At 51.2% G+C, this 26,955-nt stretch overlaps 1 protein-coding gene across 1 annotated transcript in view; it reads left to right on the top strand.

The window, feature by feature from the left end:
- LOC115641316 overlaps positions 1-26,955 on the top strand; it is a 627,798-nt gene that overhangs the window by 13,234 nt on the left and 587,609 nt on the right. The window contains 5 exon segments of the mRNA XM_030544363.1: positions 321-650; positions 1,496-1,822; positions 2,447-2,776; positions 18,806-19,135; positions 20,313-20,653. Coding sequence (XP_030400223.1) covers positions 321-650; positions 1,496-1,822; positions 2,447-2,776; positions 18,806-19,135; positions 20,313-20,653 — 1,658 coding nt within the window.

The raw sequence follows: 26,955 nt of genomic DNA, 5'->3' as shown, positions 1-26,955 counted from the left end.
CCCCTGTTACTCCGTGTGATTTACATCTCAACTAATTTGCCTGAACTTGTAACATCCCCCACAGCTGTGACTGGAGACAGGGTTCTTCCTCAGTTCCTCTCCTACACAGCCCATGAATTTCTGTGTCCTGTCTCTCAGCTGCCTTGTTCCAGTCCAGAGGTGGCTGCATATCAGAGGTGAGGAGTAAGTCCTTGGCAGGCAGGCGCTCTGTTTAGAGGCTGTTCAGATCTGTCAGTGGGAGGTGCTAAGTTCCCAAGCATTAGTAGCAATCAGATGTACAGGAACCTACCTGAGTGTTTTTTCCATTGGGGTATTTGCAGACTCAAGCAATTCAGAGAAGACTTCGCTCCGCCTGGTGAACGGCCCGAGTCGCTGCGCTGGGAGAGTCGAGGTGCTTCACAACCAGCAGTGGGGAACTGTGTGTGATGATGACTGGAACCTACAGGATGCCAACGTTGTGTGCAGGCAGCTGGGCTGTGGGACAGCATTATCAGCCCCAGGTGCGGCTCACTTTGGGCGAGGATCTGACCCCATATGGCTGGATGACGTTCACTGCATAGGAACAGAAGCTGCCCTCTCCGATTGCAGGGCTCGGCCTTGGGGAAACTATAACTGTCACCATGGAGAAGATGCTGGTGTTGTGTGCTCAGGTAACCCTCCTCCATCCCGGTGGATGCTGCAGGGAGTGGGGTTGGAGATCAGTAGGGAGCAGCCAGTTCAGAGCCCAATGTAACCTCACTGTGCTAGAGGCCCGTGCTGTAGGGTCAGCGTGCGGGCTCCTGAGGGACTGCTCTGCCCTTGCAGTCAGTGCTAACCTCCATGTGGGTGAAGGGACTGTGCTGTAGGGAGCAGTTTGGGGACCACACAAGGGGCCTTTCCCCCTTGTGCTGACCCCAGTGTTCCAGGGTGGTGACGGCTGTAGGAGGGAGGGTGATGGTTTCAATAATAATGCCCTTCCCTTGCAGGCAGGGCTGGCCCCAGTGCCCCAGCACAGCACTTAGGGCCTGCGCTGTACGTGCACTTCTGTGAGAGACCTTCCCCATTGCTGATCACTCTGATCCCCCTGCCCCACTACAGCACAATGGGACGCTGGGTAACCATTGATCCCATTTGTGGGATTTGGGGTTGAATGGAGACTGCAGCTGTTCAGGGGCAGTAGAAACCTGGGATCCCTTTACGAAGTGTGGGGCTCCTCCCTCCCACACTCTGGGTGATTTCCATGTCAGCTAATTACCTTTGAACCTGTAATATCCCCAAATCTGTGACTGCAGACAGGGCTCTTCCTCACTCTCTCTCCTGCACAGCCCGAGTTTCTGGGCCTGGTCTCTCAGCTGCCCTGTCCTACTCCAGAGGTGGCTGAATGTCAGTGGTGGGGAGTGAAACCCTGACAGGCAGTTGCACAAGCTGTTCACAGCCATGAGTGGGAGGTGCTACTTTCCCCAGGGTCACTAGTGATCAGATGCAGTGAGTGTTTATTCCCTTGGGGCATTTGCAGACTCAGGCATTTCAAAGACTCAGCTCCGACTGGTGAATGGCCCGAATCGCTGCGCTGGGAGAGTCGAGGTGCTTCACAGCCAGCTGTGGGGAACCGTGTGTGATGACAGCTGGGATTTAGCTGAGGCCAGAGTCGTGTGCAGGCAGCTGGGCTGTGGGACGGCGTTATCAGCCCCAGGAGGGGCTCGATTTGGACGAGGCACTGATCCCATCTGGCTGGATAACCTTCACTGCACAGGGACAGAAGCTGCCCTCTCCTACTGCAGGGCTCGGCCTTGGGGAATCCATAACTGTAACCACGGAGAAGATGCCAGTGTTGTGTGCTCAGGTAACCCTCCTCCATCACTGTGGGTGTTGTGGGGAGCAGGATGGGGCCTCAGTAGGGGGCACTCTCCCCTTACAGTCAGTGCTGAGCCCAGTGCCCCAGCACAGCACTTAGGGCCTGCGCTGCAGGGAGCAATACGTGCGCCTCAGTGATAGACTCTCCCCATCACTGATCGCTCTGATCCCCCTGCCCCACTACAGCACAGTGGGGCGCTGGGTAACTGTAGATCCCATTTGTGGGATTTGGAGTCAAATGGAGCCTGCAGCTGCTCAGAGGCAATATAAACCCTGGGTCCTTTTATGAAGTGTGGGGCTCCTATCCCCATCATAGTGATTTTAATTTCTGCTAATTACCCCTGAACCTGTGACATACCTCACTGCTGTGACTGGAGATGGGGTTCTTCCTCACTTCCTCGCCTACACAGCCCATGTGTTTTCATGGCCTGTCTCTCAGCTGCCCCTTCACACTCCAGAGGTGGCTGTATATTAGTAGGGGGAAATGAACACGTGTCAGGCAATTGGTGTGTGTAGAGACTGATCAGATCCAAAGTGATATGTTCCCCAATGTCACTAGTGATCAGAGGAAAAGGAATTTCCCTGAGTGTTTATTCCTTTGGCACATTTGCAGACTCACCCTTTCCAGAGCAGGCTTCAATCCGACTGGTTGATGGTTCGAGTCGCTGCGCTGGGAGAGTTGAGGTGTTTCACAACCAGCAGTGGGGAACCGTGTGTGATGACAGCTGGGACATGATGGATGCTGAAGTCGTTTGCAGGCAGCTGGGCTGTGGGACAGTGTTATCAGCCCCTGGGAGAGCTCAGTTTGGGCGAGGATCTGACCATATCTGGCTGGATGATGTTCAGTGCACAGGGACAGAAGCTGCCCTCGCCAAATGCAGTGCTCAGCCTTGGGGACACAATAACTGTCACCATGGAGAAGATGCCAGTGTTGTGTGCTCAGGTAACCCTCCTCCATCACTTCACTGTGGGTGGTGCAGGGATCGGGCTGGGAAGCTTTCAGCACAAACCCAGCTCGCCTGTCTGAGTCAGTGCTGACCCCAGTGCCCCAGCATGGTACTAAGGCCTGTACTGCAGGGATCCAGTTCGGGGTCACAGTAAGTGTCTCTCTTCCCGTGGTATCAGTGCTGACCCCATTTACCTTGCCTGTGCTGCAGCGAGTAGAATGGGGGCTCAGTAGGGGGTGCTCTTCCCTCACAGTTATTGCTGAGCCCAGTGCCCCAGCACAGCACTCAGGGCCTGCGCTGCAGGAAGCAGTACATGTGCCTCAGTGAGAGACCCTCCCTGTCGCAGATCGCTCTGATCTCCCTGTCCCACTACAGAACAATGGGGCGCTGGGTAACCATAGATCCCATTTGCAGGATTTGGGGTCGAATGGAGCCTGCAGCCACTCAGAGGCAGTAGAAACCTGGGATCCCTTTATGAAGTGTGGGGCTCCTCCCCCCGTCACTCCGGGTGATTTCCATCTCAGCTAATTACTCCTGAACCTGTAACATCCCCTAGAGCAGTGACTGGAGACACGGTTCTTCCTCACTCCCTCTCCTACGCAGCTCATGAGTTTCTGTGCCTGTTCTCTCAGCTGCCCTGTTCCATCCCAGAGGTGGCTGCATGTCAGGGGTGGGGAGTGAGTCCTTGATAGGCAGGTGCTGTGTTTAGAGGCTGTTCAGACCTGTCAGTGGGAGGTGATAAGTTCCCCAGCGTCACTAGCGATCAGAGGCACAGGAATCTCTCTGAATCATTATTCCCTTGGGGTGTTTGCAGGCTCAGTCAGTCTAGGTTTTGATCCACTCCAGCTGGTGAATAGCCCAAATCCCTGTACTGGGAGAGTTGAGGTGCTTCACAATCAGCAGGGGGGAACCATATGTGATGATAACTGGCAGTTACCTGACACTGCCGTCCTGTGCAGACAGCTGGGCTGTGGGATGGCGTTATCAGCCCTGGCAGAGCTTGATTTTGGTGAGAGTCTGATCCCATCTGACTGGATGATGTTCACTGCAGAGGATCAGAAGCTTCCCTCAGTGAATGCAGGGCTAAGCCTTGGGGAAACCATAACTTTCACCACAGAAAAGATGGCGGTGTTATGTGCTCAGGTAACCCACATCCATCACCATGATGCAGGGAGGGGGAGGGGGACTCAGCAGGGGGTACTCTGCCCTCACAGTCAGTGCTGACCCCAACACTCCAGTGTGGTGCTAAGGGCCTGTGCTGCAGGGAGCAGCTCAGGGACTACCATGAGGGCTGGATGTCAGTGGTGGTGATTCAGACCAGGACAGGCAATTGCTGTGTGTGGAGCCCATTCAGACCCCCCAGTGCTACATTCCCCAGCATCTCTAGCAATCAGAGGCACAGGAATCTCTCAGAGTGTTTATTCCCTTCAGTGTTTGAAGACTCAGGCATCTCAGAAGTGTCTTTGCTCCAGCTAGTGAATGGCCACACTCGTTGCACTGGGAGAGTCGAAGTGTTTCATAACCAGAAGTGAGGAACTGGGTGTGATGGCAATTGGGACTTAGATGATGCTGGAGTTGTGTGCTGAGCAGTGGGACCTATTATCAGCTCCATTTGGGGCTTGGTTGGACATGGATCTAACTGTCCCTGGCTGGATGATATTAACTGCACAGGGACAGAAGCTGCCATCTTCAAATGCAAGGCTAGGCCTTGGAGAGACCATAACTTCAATTATGCAGAAGATGCTAGTGTTGTATGCTTAGGTAACTCTTGCTTTCCCTTGCACTGTTGATGCTGCAGAGAGCCTATTGGGAAGCTAAATAGAGCATGCTTTCCTGTCTGAGTTAGAGCTGACCCCAGAGCCTCACCACTACTGCAGAGAGGGGTATGTGTGCTGTGTGGAGAGGCTTTCACCCCCATTTGATTGTTCTAGTTAGTAGAAAATTGATAAGGGAAGCAAAGAGACAGAATAAAAAATCTATGACCAGCAGAGTTAATGGCAACAAGAAGGTGCTTTTAAGATATATTAAGAACCAAAAGAATCCTGACAATGATATCAGTCCATGCTTAGATGGTAATGGTAGAAATATCAATAACAATGCAGAAAGAACAGAAGTATTCAATAAATATTTTTGTTCTGTATTTGGGAAAAAGAGATCATATAGTCTCACCATATGGTGATGGTAATGCTCTGTTCATTCCACTAATGTATCAGGAGGATGTTACACAGAAGCCACGAAAGATAGTTTAAAATCAGCAGATCTGGATAATTTACACCCAAGGATTTTAAAACAGCCAAGTAGGGAGCATGCTGGACTGTTATTCTTGATTTTCAGTAAGTCTTGGAGTGCTAGGAAAGCTCCAGCAGCCTGGAAGAAAGCTAATGTTGTGCCAATTTTTAAGAAGGATAAAAGGGATAACTCGGGTAACTACCGGCCTGTCAGCCTAACATCAATCCCAGGCAAGATAATGGAGTGGCTGATATGAGAGTCGAACAATAAAGACTTAAAGGAGGGTAATGTAATTAATGGAAATGAACATGGGTTTATGGGAAATAGATCTTGTCAAACTAACCTGATTTTTTTTTTTTGGATGAGGTTACCAATTTGATTGATAAAGGTAATAGTGTGGATGAAATAGACTGAGACTTCTGTAAGGTACCGCACAACATTTTGATTAAAAAAAACTGTAACATATAAAATTAACATGACACACGTGGCAGGGAGTGGTTCTTGGACCTACGATATTTAACATTTTTATCAGGGTCTTAAAATAAAATATAAAATCATAGGTGTTAAAATTTACAGATGATACAAAAATTGGGGGAGTGGTAAATAATGAAGTGCACAGGTCACTGATTCAGCCTGATCTGGATTGCTTGGTAAACTAGATGCAAGCAAACAATGTACATTTAAATGTAGATATCTACATCTAGGAACAAAGAATGCAGATCATGTTTACACGATGGGGGATTATATCCTGGGAAACAGTGACTCAGAAACAGATTTCCAGGTTGAGGTAGACAATCCAGCATGAGCTCCCACTGAGACTCTGTGGTCAAAAGGGCTAATGCAGTCCTGGGATGTATAAAGAGAGGAGTCATGAGCAGGAGCAGAGAGAATATTTTACCTCTATATTTGACACTGCTGTGGCCATTGCAGGAATACTCTATTCAGTTCTGGTGCCCACAATCCAGGAAGGATGTTGATAAATTGGAGAGGGTCATAGAAGAGCCACAAGAATGATTAAAGGATAAGAAAACCTGTCTTACAGTGACAGCTCAAGGAGCTCAATCTATTAACAAAGAGAAGAGTAAAAGGTGACTTGATCACAGTCTACAAGAATCTACCTGGGGAACAAATATTTAATACTGGGCTCTTCAATCTAGGTGAGAAAGGTAGAACAGCATCTAATGGCTGAAAGTTGAAGCTAGACGTATTCAGAATGGAAATGAGGCATGCATTTAGAATGGTGAGGGTAATTAACCACGGCACAAATAACCATGGGTGGTGGTGGTTGAGTCAAGAATGGATGTTTCTGTAAAAGCTCTGCTCTAGGATCAGACTAGATACTCAAAAAGGTACGTTCTAGCCTTGGAGTCGATGAATCTATGATCCCCTGCCCTGCTATGGCACAATGGGGCACTGTGTAATCACAGGCTGCACTGGTTTGGTATGGTGTTAAATTGAGTCCGTAGACAATTACATGGACTAGAAATGAGGGTCACCTTGTCAAGAGTCGGTCTGGTATCCCCATTCTTGTGGCCAATTTGCATCTTAGTTAATTAATCCTGAACCTGTTATGTTCTTTGACAGCTATGATTGGATTCAGGCTGCTTTCTCACTTCCTGTTCTAAACAGCTGGGCCATATTTCCCTGTCCTGTTTCTCAGCTGCCTGGCCCTACCCAAGAGGTGACTTCATTTCAATGGTGAGGAGAGATCCTGTTCTCCTATTCTCATGCAGTCTCTGTGTGTGGAGCCTGTTCAGACTAACAGAGTTTAAGGCTGGAAGCAGGGCCGGCTCTAGCCATTTCGCCGCCCCAAGAACAGCGGCATGCCGTGGGGGGACGCTCTGCTGCTCGCCGATCCCACGGCTCCGGTGGACCTCCCGCAGGCGTCCCTGCGGAGGGTGCACTGGTCCCGTGGCTCTGGTGGACCTCCCGCAGGCGTGCCTGCGGAAGCTCCATCGAGCCAAGGGACCAGCGGACCCTCTGCAGGCACGCCTGCGGGAGGTCCACCGGAGCTGCCTGCCGCCCTCCTGGCAACCAGCAGAGCACCTCCCGCGGGATGCTGCCCTAAGCACGCGCTTGGCACGCTGGGGCCTGGAGCCGGCCCTGGCTGGAAGGGAACATTTTGAGCATTGAGTCTGGCCATCAGCAAAACTCAGCGAGAGAATCTCTCTTGCGCCAAGGACACAACTTCTGTTTGAGTTATCACAGATTTTGAAGAAAGAAGCCCAGTCTTCATCTTCCTGTATAGACTTAAAATGCCAGAGAATCTCATGTGTCCCTAGATATATTGTTCCAGTAATTGGTTAAGCTCACTGATATCAATGCCCTGATATTTCTGAATATATCTAGCTTCAGCCACTGGATCTCATTCTGTTTTGCCTGCTAGATTTGAAAGCCCTCTATGTCCTCCAATAGGTTCTGATAGAGTGTAATCAAGTCATCTCTTAACTTTCTCTAAATTAAACTAAATAGGATGAATGGACTAAAAGGTGGATAAAAGAAGGCTGTCTAGATCGCCAGGCTCAACGGGTAGTGATCAACAGCTCAATGTCTAGTTGGCAGCTGGTATCAAGAGGACAATAAGGCATCCGGTGGCACGTTAAAGACTAACAGATTTATTTGGGCATAAGGTTTTGTGCGTAAAAAATCCACTTCTTCAGATGCATGGAGTGAAAATTACAGATTCAGGCATTATATACTGACACATGAAGAGAAGGGAGTTACCTCACAAGTGGAGAACCAGTGTTGACAGGGCCAATTCCATCAGGGTGGATGTAGTCCACTCCCAATAACTGATGAGAAGGTGTCAATTCCAGGAGAGGGAAAGCGGCTTTTGTAGTGAGCCAGCCACTCCCAGTCCCTATTCAAATACTAATTAACGGTGTCAAATTTGAAAATGAAGAAGAAGACATCAGGATATCAGGAATGGCAATATACAAAAGCCAGTAGGAGAACACTTCAGTCTTCTATAGACATTCTATAACAGATTTAAAAGTAGACATACCTGAACCAAAAAAACTTCAGAAACAGACTTCAAAGAAAAACTGCAAAACTAAAATTCATTTGCAAATTTCACTAGGAAGGTGGTGAAGCACTGGAATGGGTTACCTAGGGAGGTGGTGGAATCTCCTTCCTTAGAGGTTTTTAAGGCCCAGCTTGACAAAGCCCTGGCTGGGATGATTTAGCTGGTGTTGGTCCTGCTTTGAGCAGGGAGGTGGACTAGATGACCTCCTGAGGTCTCTTCCAACCCTCATCTTCTATGATTCTATGACAGAGATTCCTACGTTTTTTTCATTGTGATGCAGATTTTCCAGAACTCATAACCTAGTTGGTGCTCTTTTCTGAACCCTTTCCAATTAGTCACCATCCCATTTGAAGAGTGGTCACCAGAGCTGGATACAATATCCAGTAATGGTCTCGCTAATGCCATATACCAAGGTGATACCACTTCCCTGATCCTACTCAACATCATTCTCCAGTTTATACATCCTGGGATTGCAGTGGCCCTCCTAGCTACAGCACCGAGCAGAGAGCTCATGTTCACCTGATTTTTACCATGACCACTGAATTCTTTGCGGAGTCATTCCTTTCCACATTAGAGTACCCTGTACTGTACACGTGACCTACATTCTTTGTCCTATATCCCAAAAGGAACTAAGGCAGCCACCTCCTAGTGCAGTCAATGGGACTTAGGCACCTAAATACCCTTGAAGACATGGACCTTTGTTCCTAGATGTGTGACCTCACACTTGTCTGTGTTTAAATACTGTGACAAAGTTCCTCCTTTACCTTCGTGGGTCCTGCTCTTATTGGTGGATTTGCTCACATCAGTGATCTTCCCCTCTAGTGGAACCCACAGTCTGGGTCAACTCCTCCTGTGTCTGATCAGGAGTTGCGAGGTTTGAGGGGAACCCGGGCCCGCCCTCTACTCTGGGTTCCAACTCAGGGCCCTGTGGATCGCAGCTGTCTATAGTGCCTCCTGTAACAGCTGCATGACAGCTACAACTCCCTGGGCTACTTCCCCATGGCCTCCTCCAAACACCTTCTATCCTCATCACAGGACCTTCCTCCTGGTGTCTGATAATGCTTGATTGTCTGATAATTCCTCAATCCTCCAGTAGCACACCCTCTCAGTCTCAGCTCCTTGCATCTCTTGCTCCCAGCTCCTCACACGTGCTTCCTCTCCTCTGACTCCTCCTCGCCTGACTGGAGTAGCTCCTTTTTAAACCCAGGTGCCCTGATTAGCCTGCCTTGATTGACTGCAGGTGTACTAATCAATGTAACTATCTCCACTGCCTTCTAGAAAGATCTTAATTGGCCCTAGGTGCCTTGATTAAACTGGAGTAACTGCCATTTGGTTACCATGGAACCAGGGATTTGTTTAGCCTGGGGCTAACATACCTGTTCCTCAGTACTTTACTGTAGCCATCTGGCCTTGTCCCATCACAATACATGTTGTTCAAATGAGTCCAACTTACGAAGTGACCCAGGTTGCTGTGTAGAAAGGACCTGGCCTCATCATTATTTACTGCTCCACTAATCTTTCTATCTCCTGCAGACTTTACCAACAATGAATTGATATTTTCTTCTAGATCACTGATAAAGATATTGAATAGCACTGGATCAAGACCAGATCCCTGTGAGACCTTACTAGAAACACCGCCCCTGGGATGATGATTCCCCATTTACAATTATTTTTGAGTGCTGTCCGTTAGCCACTTTTTAATCCATTTGTCTGGGCTATGTTGGTTCTGTACAGTGTTAATGTTTCTTATCAGAATGTGAATCTCCTTACAGAGTCTAAGTATGTGCAACTTTCTGGCAGGTGGAGCCGTCAGCAAGGGTCAGGGTCCATATAAAACAGAAGAAACACAATACAAAACAAAGCAAAACAGAACTGTCTCGAGCCCCCACCCACTGATCTGGGAAAATTAAACATCGTCTCGTGCACCTCGCAAAGGCAATATTTGCCAACTTGCAAGCACTGACTCTACCTATAGCAAAGAAAATATCTAATAAAAAAGCGAAAGGAACCTGCATTAATTTGGGAGAACACCACAAGCACCATTTGAAAACATATGACCATGAGCAAATACCCACCCCAGAGTATGTTGGGCAAGTGTCCTTTGCCTCATTCAGATTGTGCTTAAGTATAGTACATAAATACTGTTATATTTATCAACCGAACCTGTGATCCTGCTTCTTCCCAAAGGCAAAACAGGAATATTCATCTCTCATGTCTGCCTTTTCTGCATCCTTACTGACAATTTTACTGTCCCTGCCATGTGTCGGATCTAGGCCATTCCTGGGATTTCTGTTTGTTCCCAATACATTACAAATACTACTTTTTACTGTAGTTACTCCTTTTTGATCTGAGTCGTTAGCTAATTTTCAGTGTCAAGTGGATTGTTTCTGTTCAAAGGAGAGATTTAAGATTCTGTAGCTAAGTGGGCAGACGTGATCCTGCGATGTATAAGTGGGAGAATATCAAGTAAGAGGAGGGAGACAGTTATTGACATTGCTGGATTTCTGCAACGTAGTCCTGGTTATTTACAAAGCATGTACAAAGTCCCGTCTTGCTGAATACAGCAGAAATCAAACAAAAGGAGAGAGTTTCATTGCTCACAGTTCAAAGTCTTTTTTCAGCCCACCCTGACCCCAAAACTCTTAGCATTTTTCAGAAGGTCACATGATCAGCGATTCTCTGGCTCTGTCTGGGCTTCTTTGCTCCTTCTCTGAATCATTCTCTGTAGCTTAAGACTAAGATAAAGATTCAGCATCGGCCCCACCTGTTGGTATTGGTGCTGTCTGCACCGATCACTAGAGCTTTCCCCTCCCCCCTGCCAGTTAAATGAGAATTTAAAACAATAACTCCTAGGAACCCAGGTACTCTGCCATCCACACAGGTTTCCTTGTCACTCTGCATGCTGGAGTCCTATATTCACTCATGGAGACATCAGTATTAGATGGCTCTAGATTATCAATGAGTTCAGGGTTCATGCCCTCTCAGTGAGGCCTATCTGTTGTGGACAGGCTGTCTGTAGAAGATGGCAATGTGCTGAAGTAAGCTGCATGCTCTTGCTTTTGGTATCAGCTTTTAGTGACCATGTAAAGCCCCTCCAAAAAGGAGTAAGTTTGGGATTCTTTTCCAGGATGCTTTTTCCAGTCATGCAGCTGCTGCTGCAGCTTCTGTCCTTCCTGCACGAGCGTTCCATTCTCCTCTCTCCTGGCATCTCGCGTCTGGCATGCTCCCTTCCGGCTCATCCTTTTCCTCCACCTGCTGGAATGCTGTCCTCGGGCACTGAGATACGGCCAGGATTACGCTACACAATTACTTTGGTATAACTATGTTGCTCAGGGCTGTGAAAAATCCACACCCCTGAGTGACGTAGTTATACCGACTTCAACTCCCCATGTAGAAAGTCCTATGTTGGCAGGAGAGTGTCTCCCGTGGACACAGCTACCGTCTCTCATGGAAATGGAGTTAATAAGCTGACCAAAGAGCTCTCCCCTTGGCTTAGAGCAGTGGTTTTCAATCTGTGGTCCGCGGGCCCCACGTGTTGCCTAAGGGGTCAACAAAAGGTTGTTGTTACCACAGAACCGTGATTTTCAGCCTGTGGTTCTTGAAACCTTTGGGGTCCACAGACTATATCTGAGATTTCCACTTCCATTCGAAATATTTCAAGGTCCGCAAACGAAAAAAGTTCGAAACCCCCAGCTTAGAGCATCTTCATCAGAAGAGCTACAGCAGCTGACCCAAGTTTGTAGCGTCGACCTGCCCTAACAGTCCACTGAATCTTTGACCTGTATGGGTGCCAGGGGCCTGGCCAGTTCTTGCTGCTGAAAATCAAGTCACTGGGAAGCCTGAGTTTGCAGGGTCCACAAATTATCCCAGAAGCAAAGTAAGGGATAGTTGATTGATGGCTGTGCTAACATAACAAATGATACCTTCATTTCCCAGTCTTGTTGGTCTTCATCGACTCAGGCTGTAAGAATGGAACCAATGGTGTGGTTTACTCTCTCCACTGCCTCTTTACTCACAGGATAGGCAACACTGGTACTCACCTTGATTATCTGGAGTTCTCAGCAAACCTCGTGTAGTAACTGTGATACAAATTCGTTCTCCTCATAACTGCAGACGCAGCCTGGTGGGATGAATTGCAACCCTACCTGTTTCATCAGTGCAGTCATAGCTGTTTCAGTCCTTCTACCCTTCAGGCACTGCAGCACCACATGCTTTGGGAACGTGTACTCACCCTGTACTAGAAGGGGAAGGGTTAACTCCCTGCTGTGAGCTGAGGAAGTCACATCCCCGCGTCCCTACTGGGCCATTGTCCAGGTGCAGCACTAGTATAAAAGGGAGCAGCCAGGCTCAGCTTGGGCTGACCACCGAGGAGGAAAGACGCTCTTTGTTGGCTCCTGACCAGGAGCAGCTGGAACCCCTGACTGTGGATGCTGGAGGCACCGAGACCCAGAGATATGCCCAAGTGCATGCGGACGTCCAAAAGGGATCAGAGTCACTGGGAACCACATGCACCGAGAAGCCTGGAGATCTCGACGGCAGCTCCTAGAGACATGGTAGGAAGTAGCCCGGGGGGAACTAGCTATACTCCTGTGGGAAGTTGGTGTGTTTTGGTTGGAGCCCCACTGACTCTGTGGAGAACTCCATCACTGGTAGGGCACTGGGCTGGGACCCAGTGGAGCAGGGTGGGCCTGGGACCCCCTACCCTGACTGCCACATACGCACACCACAGATGGAGGCCCATTGGCACTGACTGCAAGGCCTTACTGCCCTGAAGATTAGGGTGACTCTACTGCCCTGCTAGTGAGGGCAACTCTGCTGACTCTGGCCATTGGGCCACACAGCCCTGAGACATGGGCAGTCCTGAGGGAGAGGGCATCTGTATCGGCCCATACCTTTTGGTTTTCTACCCCTGAGAACAAGGGCAGACTAATTGACTCTGACCACTAGGCCATACCATCCCAGCAGCAGAGGCAGTTATATCAACTATAGCCATTTGGCCACACAGTGCTGAGGCAGAGGGCAGCTCAGAGTATGGGGTGCACTCACCCTGCACTGGTTGTGGTTCCCCCACCCCATCACACATGGTGCAGAACGTGGGCACCAATCAAAGCCTGCTGATAGGCTTGCACTAGGAAACCTGACAGAGGGATGGGTTTTCCCCATTTGTTGTAGTGCGTTAGCATGGGAGAATCTTAGAATTAGAAGTGGAGTCTGATAAAGTCTCGCAGTGGTTACTTGAGTGGTTACACCTCAGCAACAACACACCAGGCGGAGCTGTTGCAACCAATCGCTCACTAGCGACAGCAATTGATGAGTGAACTGTCCATGCAGCCACAGGCCCAGCAGGAAAGGCTAGTTCAGCAGATGGCAATGTTACTATGGCCTGGAGGGGCTTTGACTGTCACTCCAACAGAATCCAACCCAGGGTCCGTCCATGCTGTCTGGCCTCCCACTGCAGCTTGCCAAGATGGGGCCTTCCATGGCCACTCAGTGACCTCCAGAACACTGGGCTACCCTTCTAGCCCCATACCTGATGGGGCCAGCCCAGCTCGCTTACCGAAAATTGGATCACCAGGATGCCTTGAATTATGTCAAGGTGAATGCAGCCATCCTTGACCAGACCGGTATTAGCCCAGAAACATACCAACAGTGGTCCCATCATGAGTGGTACCCCATCGGGGCTAGATCGAGGACAGTAGCCCAGTGCCTCAGAGCTTATGCTTGGAGGTGGCTGGAGCCCAACAAGAGGTCTGGAGCCCAGGTGGCAGAGGCTGTAACCCTCGGGCAGTTCGCCCAAGTCCTCCTGGCTGGCGGAAGGAATGGGTACAGTGACACCAGCCTGTGACACTTGTGGATGCCGAAAGTGTGGAGCAATCTCACACGAATGATGAGTTGTGGGGAAGAGATAAACCAGTCAGAGGAAGTACACACCAGACTAAATCTGGAGGGCCAGGACATTTGTCTGGGGGCTTGGGCGTTACCTCAGACCTGACCCGGAGATTGATGGCCACCCGAGTCTCAACTCGGCAGGAGGAAGACCCCCGAATAGAGACCAGCTTGTTAAAAGCGGATCCGTCAGCTGAGGAAGCCTGGGACGGTTCTTGTGAGTCAGCCAAGAGAGACATTTCCTCTGGGATTGTCACTATATGGATAGTAAATATGGACAGGTATGGGTATCCAGCCCACACACTTGAAAGAAGACCCCGGGAAAGCTACCAAGCTGTGACACTGGTTCCAACAGATGATTCCCTGACAAAGAAGGATTGAGGGGGTCCCAGCACTGCCTCCTTTTCTCACCCCAGTGCTGCCTCCTTTTCTCAAGAATCTTCCACCCCAATGCAATCACCAGGATTTGGTATTCACAAGGATTTGAATCTGTGCCCCTGTCGTAGTCCCTTTTCTGCTGAGCTTTCTATTCATCTTCCTTTTCCTGAACTCTCTGGAACTCAGGCCAGCCACTTTCTGGTTGGGATCATTTTGGGGTCATTCTGATAGTTGGCTTACCTTCAGCCATTCCACGAGCCTGTCTCTGATACGTTCTCCGCTCACCTCCTCATACTCACAGGGTTTGATTAGGTTCTACTGGGCTCTTATAACTCATTCTCTGGCTCCCCGTTCTCTGGCTGGCATAAGTGAAATCGTACCTGCTCAGACACCACAGTGCAGCGTGGCATGAAATGTTCATCCAGTTCTTCTTTCACTGTCTTGAACAGTTTCATCTGAGCAGCCATGAGGCTTCTGGGAGGACCAATGATTCTGCTGCAGGTCCATTGTACAGTGCAGGGCATTCCCTTGTTTCTCCTCTGATTGCTGAGCTCAGAAAGATTTACACCTGAGAGAACTTCTGTAATCTGCCTACCCAGAGTGGCCACCCCACAGGGTGCTGTCAATCACATTCTGCAGGGTTGGCGTTTGGAAAAGGCTGCGTCAGATGGAGCCGTTTCTGCTGTTTTACCAGACTATAGACCCCTCCCCTTTTTCTGTGTTGCCTTTGTGTAGCGTAAGGGGATGTGGCCCAGTAAGGAAGCAGGCAGATGTTGCTGTGGGTCTCATCTAGGGTTGCCAACAGTCTCGTATTATAACGGATGTCCCTTATTTAAACAGAAATTTGCCTGTCCCGTACTGAGTCAGCACAGGGCACCTTTATCCTGTATTTCAACAGCAGGGGCTAGTACTCATGGGTGCATCTTTCCACTCCCCCACCCCGACCCTTCAGTGCTTCTCAGAGAAAGCAGATGGGGCTGCGCTCAGGGGCCAGGGGCCAGAGAGGAGTGGAAAAAGGCACCTGTGAATACTGGCCCCCGGCTGGACAGGGCCCCCTGCTGACTCCAGCCCTTGAGCACGGCCCCGGCGCAGGCTCCCTCTGGCAGGGGAAGTGGACGGGGCTGTGTGCCCTGGAGTAGCACTGAAGGGCCAGGCTCAGGAAGGGGTTCTGTCTGGCAGGGGTGGTCAGTACTCCCAAGAAGTAGCCTCCCTACTCGCACAGTCTCTGCTAACATCCCCTGTAGGGTGCACAGCCCTGCAGCAGGCAAAGACCAGCAACTGCAGCCTCCAACTCGGCTGCTGGCGCCCACCTGCAGCAGCTGCTGACCCAGCACCTGAGCCCCTGGGTTCTCTGCAGCATCCAGAGCTGGAGAGAGAGAAGCCCTAGGAAGTGGGAGGTGGGGTAAAAAAGGGACTTGCCCCCAAGGGCTCAAGCCAAGACTGGGGACATCTGAGGTCTGGCCTGTATTTTTAAATACAATGTTGGAAACCCTCATCTTAGCTTCTGTATCCCTTAGTCACCCACCCTCACTCCCTGCTGCAGCCTGGACTCACCACAGCCCGTCTCCCTGGGTCCTCTGTGCATTTAGGCCTCCTCTCCGTCTGCTTGGCTGGTACCTCTGCAGCTTTTGGCTGGGCTGGCCAACCAGCTGGGCTGTTTTCCTTTGCTGCTTTCCCCTTCCTGAGGGGGTGGTCTGTGATCTGTTGGGCTTTTCTTCGATTCCACCCCTCACACCCTGTAGAGATGACAGAGACCCAGGGCTGTTTTCAGTTCCTGGTTACACACAGATACTCTTACCTCTTTGCTCTGTGCCCCTAGTGACCACTCTGAACTATCCCAACTAACGCTGCAACCCCCACCAGCCCCAGCATAACCATACTGAAGTGTGCTGGCCATAGATTATATACACTTGTAACCGTTCTGCCCCTCTGAGCTGGGTTCAGTATCTAGGGGTTCCATTTCAATAACGCAATGCAAAACCGGCATTGAGCCCCCACCCAGTGACCTGGGACATTACATACCACTCCCCAGGAGCCTCTAAGAGGCAATACTTCCCCTCTCGCAAGCACAGAGTCTGAGTGTAGCAAAATCAGTTTCATAAAGGAGGGAAACAATGCAGCATTATGTTGGGGAAACACCACAAACAGGATTCATAACACAAACCATGAGCAAAAGAGCCACCCCCAAGTAAGTTTGGCAGTGTCCTTTTCCCCTCAGGGTCTTAAGTCCAACAATCCAAAATTCTCTGCCCCTGGTCAGTGCAGCCCCAAAGTTCAAAAGTTTATCTGCAGAGTTTTACTCCTCCAGCCTAGGTGGAAATTGGGGGTGAAGGGGCACATGGGGTGTTAAGGGGCACCTTACATGGTCCGAGGTCGACTGCCCACCTCTCTGTAGGGTTTTGCTGCTGCCTTCACCATGAGCCACTCCACTCCACCAGCCATCCCACGAACTGCTCCATTCTGCCCCTCTTCACTCCACTCACCATCCTGTGGGATACTCTAACCACCCTACAAACTGCTCTGCTCTACCAGTCACTTAGTAATATATCTTCAGGCTCCCCTCACTAGTTAACACAGCACTCAGTGATCTCAGCTCTTAGTAATTTTAGCTCTTTAGTGATTCCAGTTTGTAGTAGGAGAGCCCCACTACTGCTACACCATTGGCCCAAAGTGAGTTCAGCAAAGCAGTCTGTAACTAGACTTTTAAGTAGAATTAGCTCTGCCATTCAACAGTGGCAAAGAAAGAAGGTACAATGGGTGTTTCAGGCCCTTAAAGGGACACACTCTCAAACACAAATAGCTATCCCCAACCTTCCTCCATTCACTAGGCATTGGAACCCATGTCCCTTGTCTAGCGAGAGCTACTTAGTTAATGGCGAGTCCCTCTGTCATAAAACATTTTCATTGTCCTTGATTCACATAATCAGGGTACAACACTTTATTCTTCCTGTCCCAGTAACAGAGAAACTGGGGTTCCCACAGCAGCTAAAGTGACCACTTCAGGGGCTGCCGTGGGCTCATGCTAGGCTGGGTGGGTGTGCCTATGCAAATAAGATCAGCCCCTGAAGTTCTTTTCCACAACTCACCACAATTCACCACCAGATGTCAGGGTAGAGCTCATCCTGACTCTGCTTACACACTGATACTTTAGGTTCCCTTATCAACTGTCTGCATCTCCTTACTGCTAATGTATAGCCATTGCTTTCAGCTTTCCTCATTTTCTGTTTGTTAGATATTGTGTTAATTATTAATCATCATTATTATTATTTGTTGCTGCATTGCTTCTCTTCTTAACCAGGATATTTTTTTAAGCAATGAATCAGTCTTCTGTGATTGTGGAGTTGTCAGGTTATCGGGCATCTTAAACATTTCCCAATTATTGTTCACAGTTTGGGTTTAAACTTTTCCTCTCAATCAATTTTGCTCATAATTATTTTCAGCTTTGGGAAACTGGCCCACTGGCCCTCCCTGTCACAGCTTGACCAGAATGGGCCAGTAGAAGTACAGGCCTTTTCATCTGGCCTGCTGGGCCCTGATCTCTGTCTGCTCCCCATGCTTCTAGGTGCCGAGGGACCAGCTCTCACTGATTCTGCCTGCAGCTGATTGTGGAAGACCCCTCGAGGCAACCCCTAGAGGTCTGAAATCAGTGCTCTTCTCTTCCAGCAGGGCAGCCTGTTAGGGCAGGGTGTGCTGAAGTGGTGAGGCCTCCAGCAGGGGACAGCAAACATCTGATACATCCCATCATCGCTGTCAGGGCAGTTTTGTGTTTGCACAAAGCCAGTGTAATCAGATCCGGATCACTTGCACCTCTGCACCTTCTCATTTGTAATTCTGTGATAAATTCTCCTATATCCGTCAGTCTCCTGCAGGCCCAGCCTGTCAGGGGCCATGTTGTTATGTTAGAAAATTATCACTGATCATTCTTAGAAACTCCAGAGGTGTTTTTTCTCAGGGCAGCAGGAGACCCCTGCAGGCTATCCATAGACTGATCCCCCCAGAGCAATGCAGAGTGTCTTTCTACACATTGCAGCAGGTGTTCAAAGTGCTGTTCACCCTGGTCTTTGATTTGAGGGATGCTGCAGACACCTCTTGCCATGTCTCAATGGGAACAGTGTTCCCTACACTTTTCATATCCAGCACTGTTGAGTGTCCACTAACTGTAAAGCAAGTCAGGGTGCCACCCCCACTGCCATGTGCCCACTCTGCTCTTCCTAAAGCAGGAGTGTTGCCCGTTTGTTGCCATAGTGGGGCCTTGACAGGTGTTTCTGGAATGAAGAGAAGTTGATTTCACAAGTCAAGTGTTTCTTTGGTGCAATCTGGTTTGTTTACAAAGTCCTGTTTCCCAGAACACAGTAAAAAACAAAAAGCAGCCAGCATTTTCCTTGCTCTCAATTTCCAGTTTACCTCTCCAGCCAGTCCTGTGTCTCAAGGCGCTACGTTCCCTGTGTCACTAGAGATCAGATGCACAGGAACCTCCCTGAGTCTTTACTGCCTTGGGTGTTTGCAGACGCTGGCATCTCAGAAGTGGCTCCACTCCGACTGGTGAACGGCACAAATCGCTGTGCTGGAAGAGTCGAGGTGCTTCACAACCAGCAGTGGGGAACTGTGTGTGATGGCAGCTGGGACTTGTCTGAGGCTGAAGTTGTGTGCAGGCAGCTGGGCTGCGGGACGGCGTTATCAGCACCACGTGGGGCTCACTTTGGGCAAGGATCTGATCGTGTGTGGCTAGATGAGGTTCAGTGCACAGGGGCAGAAGCTGCCCTCACCAAATGCAGGGCTAAGCCTTGGGGAGAGCATGACTGTAACCCCGGAGAAGATGCCAGTGTTGTGTGCTCAGGTAACACCAAGGGCGGTAGAAGCCTGTGCTGCTGGAAGTGGGGTGGGGGCTCTGCAGAGGGTGCTAACCCTGGGAGTCAGCCTACGTGTGTTGGTGTGTGTGTGCATTTCAGGGTTTGTGTGTGATTGTCTCTGTACCTGTTTGTGGCAGCATGTGTGTGTGTGTGTGTCTATGTGTGTGAAGGGGTGTGCACGGGACAGTCTATGAATATTTGCATACACGTGTGGCCGTTAGGGTTGCCAACCCTCCCAGATTGATTGGGAGTCTCCTGGAATCGGCCTCGATCTCCCAGAGGCTACTGAAACCAATCCAGGAGATTTTAGGCACTAAAAGTCCAGTGGCACAGCAGGGCTAAGGCAGGCAGCCTACCTGCCCTGGCTCTGCATGGCTCCCGGATGTGACCAGCACATCCCTCTGGCTGCTAGGCGCAGGGATGGCCAGGTGGTGTCTGCACACTGCCCCATCCTGAGCACTGACTCCGCAGCTCTCATTGGCCACAGCTCCCATCCCCCTCCTGCACTCCAACTGCCTGCCCCAGCCCTAAGCCTCCTCCCACACCCAAACTCCCTCCCGGAGCCTGCACACTGCACCCCCTCCTGCACCCCAACCACCTGCCCCAACCAGATGAAAGCGAGGGTGAGGGACAGCGAGCAACAGAGGGAGGGAGGATGGAGTGAGCAGGGCGGGGCCTTGGAGAAGGGGGCGGGACAGGGGGCAAGAGTGTTTGGGGTTTTGTGATTAGACAGTTGGCAACCCTAACGGCAGTATGTGTGCATGTGACAGTGTGTGTATTTGAGGCAATGTGTATGTGTGCATAAGGACGTATGGGGGTTGTGCATGGGACTCTGTGTGTGTGTCTGCTTGTTCAGCAGAGTGTGTAAGGGGGTGCAGTATGTATGTGTATTTGAGGCAATATGTATATATGTGCACAGAGTCATAGAGCAATTGTGCATGGGACTCTGTGTGTGTGTGTCTGCTTGTATAGCTGCATATCGTATAGGGGGTGCAGTGTGTGTGAGTGAGGGAGCGCACGCACACATACACGCAGGTAGAGTGATATAGAAATGGCTCCTCTCTGCTCTGTGCAGACACTCACACCCCATCCGCGAGCTGTGCTGGGTATCCAGGCGCCTGGCGGCAGGGAACAGCCTCTCACGCCCTGTGATTTGTGTTTCAGATCAGGGCCAGCTGAGGCTGCGGCTGACGAGTGGCCCAAGTCCCTGTTCCGGGCGAGTGGAGGTGCTGATTAACAACACCTGGAGTGCCGTGTGTGATGCCGGCTGGGGCCTGCCGGAGGCAGGGGTGGTGTGCAAGCAGCTGGGCTGTGGCACGGCGCTATCAGCCCCAGGGCTTGCTCAGTTCGGCCATGGGGCCGGCGACGTCTGGCTGGAGGGCGTGAGCTGCTCGGGTCAGGAGTCTCTCATCAGCGAGTGCCAGCTGAGCCGGCTGGGTCCTGGGCTGTGTGGCCGTGGCTCCGAGGCCAGCGTGGTGTGTGCCGGGCAGGCCGGTGAGTGCCCAGTGCTGTAGCCATGCCCTTGTCCCTGCAGACACGGGGTAGGCAGGAGTGATGCCCTGACCATGCCAGGAGGAGGCCGGTCTCCAGGAGGGCAGCACCAGGGCTCCTGCCCACCACACCAAGATTACTGGCTGTCCCAGAGGTTCTCACAGCCCTGCTCAGACTGGAGCACCACTCCTGGGTCTCTGAGCAGCCTCCTCTGCCACGGGGCTCCCTCTCCTGCCAGCCCTGGCTCTGGTGCTGGAGGCTGCTACCCCTGCAGGCAGACCCAGAGCACAGATCTGGGGGGCAGAGAGCCTGTGGGGCCTAGGGGAGGAGTCTGGGGGGGGGGCAGGCCCTGAGAAGGAGTATGAGGGACAGAGCCTGTGGGAGAAGCTGAAAAGAGGCCTCTGGGAGCTAGTGCCCCCAACCCTCTCTAACACATCCCCCTCCCCCGGACTTCTTGGGCTGGGAATGGTCCCTGGGGACAGCCCAGCCCTGAGCCTCCTCCCATACCCCAACTCCCTGCCCCAGCCCTGAGCCCTCTCCTGCACCCAAACTCCCTCCCAGAGCCCACATCCCCTCCCGCACCAACTCCCTGTCTCAGCCTGGTGAAAGTGACTGAGGGTGGGGGAGAGCCAACAAGGGTTGGGAGAGGGGATGGACTGAGAAGGGGCATGGCCTTGGGGAAGGGTCAGGGGACAGGGGTGGGGCAAGGGTGTTTGGGTTTGTGTGATTAGACAGTTGGCAACCCTACCCCTTAGCCACCCCCAGCACAGGCCCTGCACTGCCCCACAATCCGCCCTCCTCCCCGGGCCCTGTGGCAGAGGGGGTGGGGTTGGCCAGCCAAGGTTCTGAAGGCAAGAAACTCAATCCCAGGTGGGGCTGTGGGGTGGGGCAGGGAGGTCACCTCAGGGTGGACGCTGTGGAGGGTGGGACAGAGTCAGACCCATAGGGACTGTGATACAGGGGAGGGAGTCAGCTGTGGGGGGTCCTGTGGGCTGGGGACAGAGTTGGGCCATGAGGGGTTGTGCAGGAGGGGATGGAGTCAGCCTTGGCAGGGGGCTGTAGGTGGGGAGAGAGTCGGTCTCAGGGGCTGTGGGGCAGAGGCAGGGTCAGCCCCATGGTTGTGGCAGGCCTGTGGGGGGGGCACAGCTCACTGCCTGGCTCTCTCCCCAGGCTCTGGGCTGCTCTGGTCCCTGCTCCTCGGCCTGGGTGCTGTCGTGGTGCTGATCTGCGGGGTCCTGCTCTGCTGGAGGATGCGGCGGGAGAGAGCCGCTGGAAACCCCCTGGGTAAGAGCCTTGGATCCCGAGCACAGTCTGCAAGGAAGCGGGGCTGGGATGAGGGCTGCTGGCCTGACCCAGGAGTCCAGCACCAGCTGGAGCCCAGTGCCCCTGAGCTGCCCCCCCTGCATGGAGACCTGCTGCTCTCACAGTTACTTGGATCCCTGCTCTGGCTGCCATGCACAGACCCAGTGTCCTGGCCTGCAGGTGCCCCACCCCAAAAGCCCTGCCCTGGCAGTGGTGCAGGGTTGCCGGACATCCAGTTTTTGACCAGAAGGCCCGTTTGAAAAACAACCATGGCAGCTCCAGTCAATGGCACAGCAGAGGCCCAGAGCTATGGCAGGCTCCATGCCTACCCAGTGGGAGTTGTGAGAGCATTGCCTGCAGATGCAAAGGCAGCGCACGGAGGCTCCCCGGCCACCCATGCACCTAGGTTCCACAAGGACCTGGTGGCTGGTTCCTGGGAGCCACAGTAAGTGGTGCCAGAACCTCGAACCCTTAACCCCCTCCCAGACCCTCACCCTCTTCTCCAACCTGCTCCCACACCTAAACTCCCTCCTAGAGCCCGTATCCCCCACACATCCCAACCCCCTGCCCCAGCCCCCTCCTACACCCCATACCCCTCATCCCCAGCCCCGTCCCAAAGCCCCAGCCGGATCCCACACCGCCTCCTGCACCCCAACCCCCTGCTCCAGACAGGTGAAAGTGTGCGACAGTGTGGGAGAGCGAGCAATTGAGGGAGGGGTCATGGAGTGAGTGGGGGCAGAGCCTTGGAGGGACAGGGTTATTCAGCTTTGTGCTATTCAAAAGTTGGCAAGCCCACAGTGGAGTCCCATTCACAAGGCGCCCTGGCACCTGGGTGAGGTTGGACTGGGGGCAAAGGTCAGTGGCCCGAGTGCTTCATCCTGTCCTCTTGCTTGCAGGCCATGTGCACCTGGAGGAGCTGGGGGCTCCAGGGGCCCCACCCCAGCCCCAGGGAGAGGCAAATCCAGAGCCCTCCGAGGAGCCCGACAGCGAGATGACCTGGCTGGTGAGGGAAGACGTGGTGCTGTGACAGCCACATGCCAGCCAGGCTGGGCTGGGCTCAACCTGCATTGAGAGACGGGCTGGTGGGATCCTGCTCAGAGCAGCCCCAGAGCTGCCAGCTGCCTGGACTGTGGGGACGCTGATGGGGCTCATCTGGGGGCTGGGGGGTCCCTGGCACCATTGTCCCCCCAGCTGACTTGGAAAACTCCCTGTGCCGCCCTACCCCCAGCTTTCCCTGGTGTAGCTCCCAGCAGCTCCCATGCCCATCCCTGAGCAGCCTGTGCCCAGCCATGCAGACAGCATGTGGTGCACCCTGCAGAACCATTGTCAGGTGCACAGGGTCAGCCGGCTCCTTCCCCATGCAACAACCATCCCAATATTTAAACTGAGCTATGGGAAGAGACTGACTACAGGTGTCTGCCTGTGTCTGATGCGCCAGGCCTTGGTAAAGCCTGGTGTTCTCATCTGTCTGTGCTTAATACAGCCTGATTCCAGGGCACCAGGTCCTGTCTGTGCCCATTGCACCCTGAGCTCAGGGAACCAGGCCCTGTCTGTCTGTCTGTGCCCAATACACCCTGGTCTCGGGGCTCCAGGACCTGTCTCCTCTCTCTGTGCCCAATGCCCTATGAGCTCAGGCCACCAGACCCCATCTGTCTGTGCACTAGTCAGCCCGGGCCCCCAGTACATGATCATTACAGCTTCTAGTGTGTAGATAAAGTGCAGAACTGAGTGCAGCTGCATAATGGTGCCTCGCTTAATGGAAAGAGATGAGCCAGGGTACAGATACAGATACAAAGAGCTTGTCTCTAACCTTCCCTCCCCCACCCCATCCTTGTGCTGTATAAATACCCTGTGGTAATATTACACAGCTAGACACGGAGACAGCAGCTGCGTCCAGACACAAGACTCGTTGCACATTTCCCAGGGGAAGATGTTGGGGAACAACCACATTATTCCCCCTTCTCTTTGCATTTATAGCATATTGGCAGCTGAAACCTTTCTGATTTCTTGTAATTCCCAAAAGCTTCCACAAGGTGTCAATGGCTCCCCACTCCTCAAAGCGACCCACTCTCACCCCCTCTGTAGTAGGGTGACCATATGTCCTGTTTTGGCAGGGACAGGCCCCTTTTTCAGCTCTGTTCAGGCCGTCTCTACTTTTTCTACTAAAACTGGACATTTGCCCTGTTTTGTGAAGGCAGCGCTGCCTTCAGAGCTGTGCCCCCGGGCAGCAGTCCCTGATCTCCACTGGACACTACAGGCAGTTCTTATGTCTGGGTCAACCTAGGACAGCTGTTCACTGCTTGCATTACAGGATAGTGAGGAGTTTACTTAGAGGATTGTACCTCAGAGATGTATAATCCCTTCCCGAGCAGCCTGGTGTTCTGGTAAAATGAGTGTGCTGCACACATTACTTTGGTGCATTCCTCCCTGAGTTCTGTGAGTGCAGTCATGACTGATAGGACGCACAGAGAGTAGGGTGACAGAGTGGACAGTAGAGAGATGTGGTTTCTGCCAGGGGGATAAGCTCTGAAGGCAGCAATGCCCGCCAGCGGCAGCAGAGAAATTTGCTGCTGACAGGCAGAGCTAATTTCAGAACTGACCCCTGGGAAGCAGCCCCACTTGCTGGCTGCAGGGCGGAGCAGAGAAGTAAAGGTGACATGGTATTGCCACCCTTACTTCTGCGCTGCCTTAAAGTCTGAGCCTCCCTTACTGTGAGGCTCAGAATAAAATGCTTTGAGCAATTTAACTGGAGGCTGTACAGAATCACTAAATTAATTTTCCCATCGGCTCAGTGCAAGGTCAGCAACGAGAAAATAGAAAGTGGTGGGCACAGATCATGGCTAAATGGAGTATCGGCATCAGCAGGGTTGAAGGATGCCGCATGCAGGTAATCCGATGGGGGTTAGTGGCAATGCTCTGATTTGTAAATGCTGATTTTTTCCAGTTAGCTGAGTTGCAGCTGCAGGCTGAAAGCAGCGTGATGGTCTCTTCCCAGCTCCATTGTTTGCCTCACCTGGGAGCCTGAGTATGGAGACAGTGTGAAATAGGAAGGGTTTTTAATTGCACATTTTGTTTTAGCTAAGAGTTTCCCTGAGCCAAACAGGCTGCCTGCCGTAGAGTCAGAGGGCTGTGCCCAGATGCTGGGCTGGGCCAAAGTTCCGAGAAAGCCTTGTGAAGGAACACTTGCAAATCAATTCTACCCTCGTGTTTCAGTAGTGGATTTACCAGGCTATAGAGATCTCTGGTGTAAACCCTTCGACTTGGAGAATAGCTTGGCTCATAGCAAGAAATTGGTTCAGCAAAACAGGGGCTGTCAGGAGCAGGGTCCCAGCTGGAGGCAGACTGACATCATGTATCCAAAACATCCCTACAAGGAGCACACACAGTTCATTTACACACATGTTCTCCTTTGACAAGGGCTCGTTGTGTTACAAGTAAGGGTGGCAATACCACCATGCTACTCTTACTTCTGTGCTGCTGCTGGCGGGGGTGCTGTCTTCAGAGCCAGGCAGGCCGGCAAGCAGCTGATGCTCTCCATTGCCCAGCTGTGAAGGCAATGCTGCCCCCAGTCACAGGATATTGCCAGGTGATGCTTTTGTTCCTTTTTTGTCGGGTGGGGGGCTTGTGCATACCTGTGTCCTTAGAAGAATCAATAGTTTGTGTGTGGTCATCTTTCTCTATAAAAATGTCTAGGAAACATCTGTGTAATTGTAATGAAGACCTCCAAAAACAGCTCAAGTTTTTAAAAAAAGACACTTCAACACTGGACAACAGCAAAGTTGTATGTGAGACATGTGGAGCACATTCATCCATTGCCAATGGTTGAAATGATATTACCCAGCACCTTCAAAGCAAGAAACACAGAGATGCTGGTAAAAGTAAGTGTTTAACACCAAGTATTTCAGGATTTTTTTCTGAGGCAAGACACAGAAGCTGAATACGTTTTTGCCAGTGAGGGAGTGTTTGCTTACCATTCAGTACGGCACGGACACAGTTTCCACTCTAGTGACTGTACATCATAATTAATTAGGAAACTAGGCTAGTCTACGTTTTCATCTGCTCGCACAAAATCTGAGGCAATCTCTTGCAACGTCTTAGCCCCTTTATCCATTGAAAAAATGCAGCTTGGATTGGACAGGTGTTCCTTTATTGCGCTTAGTGTGGAAGTATTGGACAAAAAAGAGCAAAAACTACTTCCTATTCTTATATGGTATTTTCTCCCACTGGGTGGAGTTTGCACAAAAATTACTGACTATTCATCTGTACCCAGGGAAACATAAGATTTGCAGTGTGCATTCATCCAGCAAGTGATTGAGAAGTCAACACTAACTTTAGGGGTGCCAGACATGGGAAAAACAATTTGTGGTGAAATCTCCAGCCCAACTTAGGAAAAGAGATCTTCAGTACTGGGTGCGGTGCACATGTTGTGCATAACTCCAGACTGATTGCCTTCCTTTTGATGTAGAGATCTGTGCTGGAAAGTTTGTTACAGATACTTTCATATCTACACAGAGCATGCTGAAGAGCTGAAAGACTTCTGTGGATTTATTGAAATTGAGTATACCAAATTACTAGAGCATGGCAGCACACAATTCCTCTCATTGAGACCAGCAACACAGGATTTTGTCAATTTTGATGGGCTTAAAGCGTATTTTCTTTCTCAAGATAAATGCCCATCACTGTTCCAGATGCTCTTCGATGCTCCTGCCACTCAACTGTGTCTTCTATTTGTCAGCAAACAAACTGCCATGTCTCAAAACATAATGGAGATGATAGAGAAAAATGATTTGTCAGTGACAGAAGTGGCACTGCAAATACATTCCCTTCATGTTAACTTATCGGAGAGGCTTGGAGAAAGATTTGTCACCACAGAAGTGAAGAACCTGCTGCACGCTTTTGTAGAATGCAGGCAAATGAAAGAAAAGGAGTTTTACAATGTAGTTGACAATTTTTACACAACAGGCCTATCCTACTTAGAGACTGAGAGCACTGGAGACCTACCTTTGACTGCACC

The sequence above is a fragment of the Gopherus evgoodei genome, unplaced genomic scaffold, assembly GCF_007399415.2.
Source record: "Gopherus evgoodei ecotype Sinaloan lineage unplaced genomic scaffold, rGopEvg1_v1.p scaffold_34_arrow_ctg1, whole genome shotgun sequence".
NCBI lineage: Eukaryota > Metazoa > Chordata > Testudines > Testudinidae > Gopherus > Gopherus evgoodei.
The sequence above is the reverse complement of the archived record's forward strand: the minus strand, read 5'-3'. Positions and strand labels throughout refer to the sequence as shown.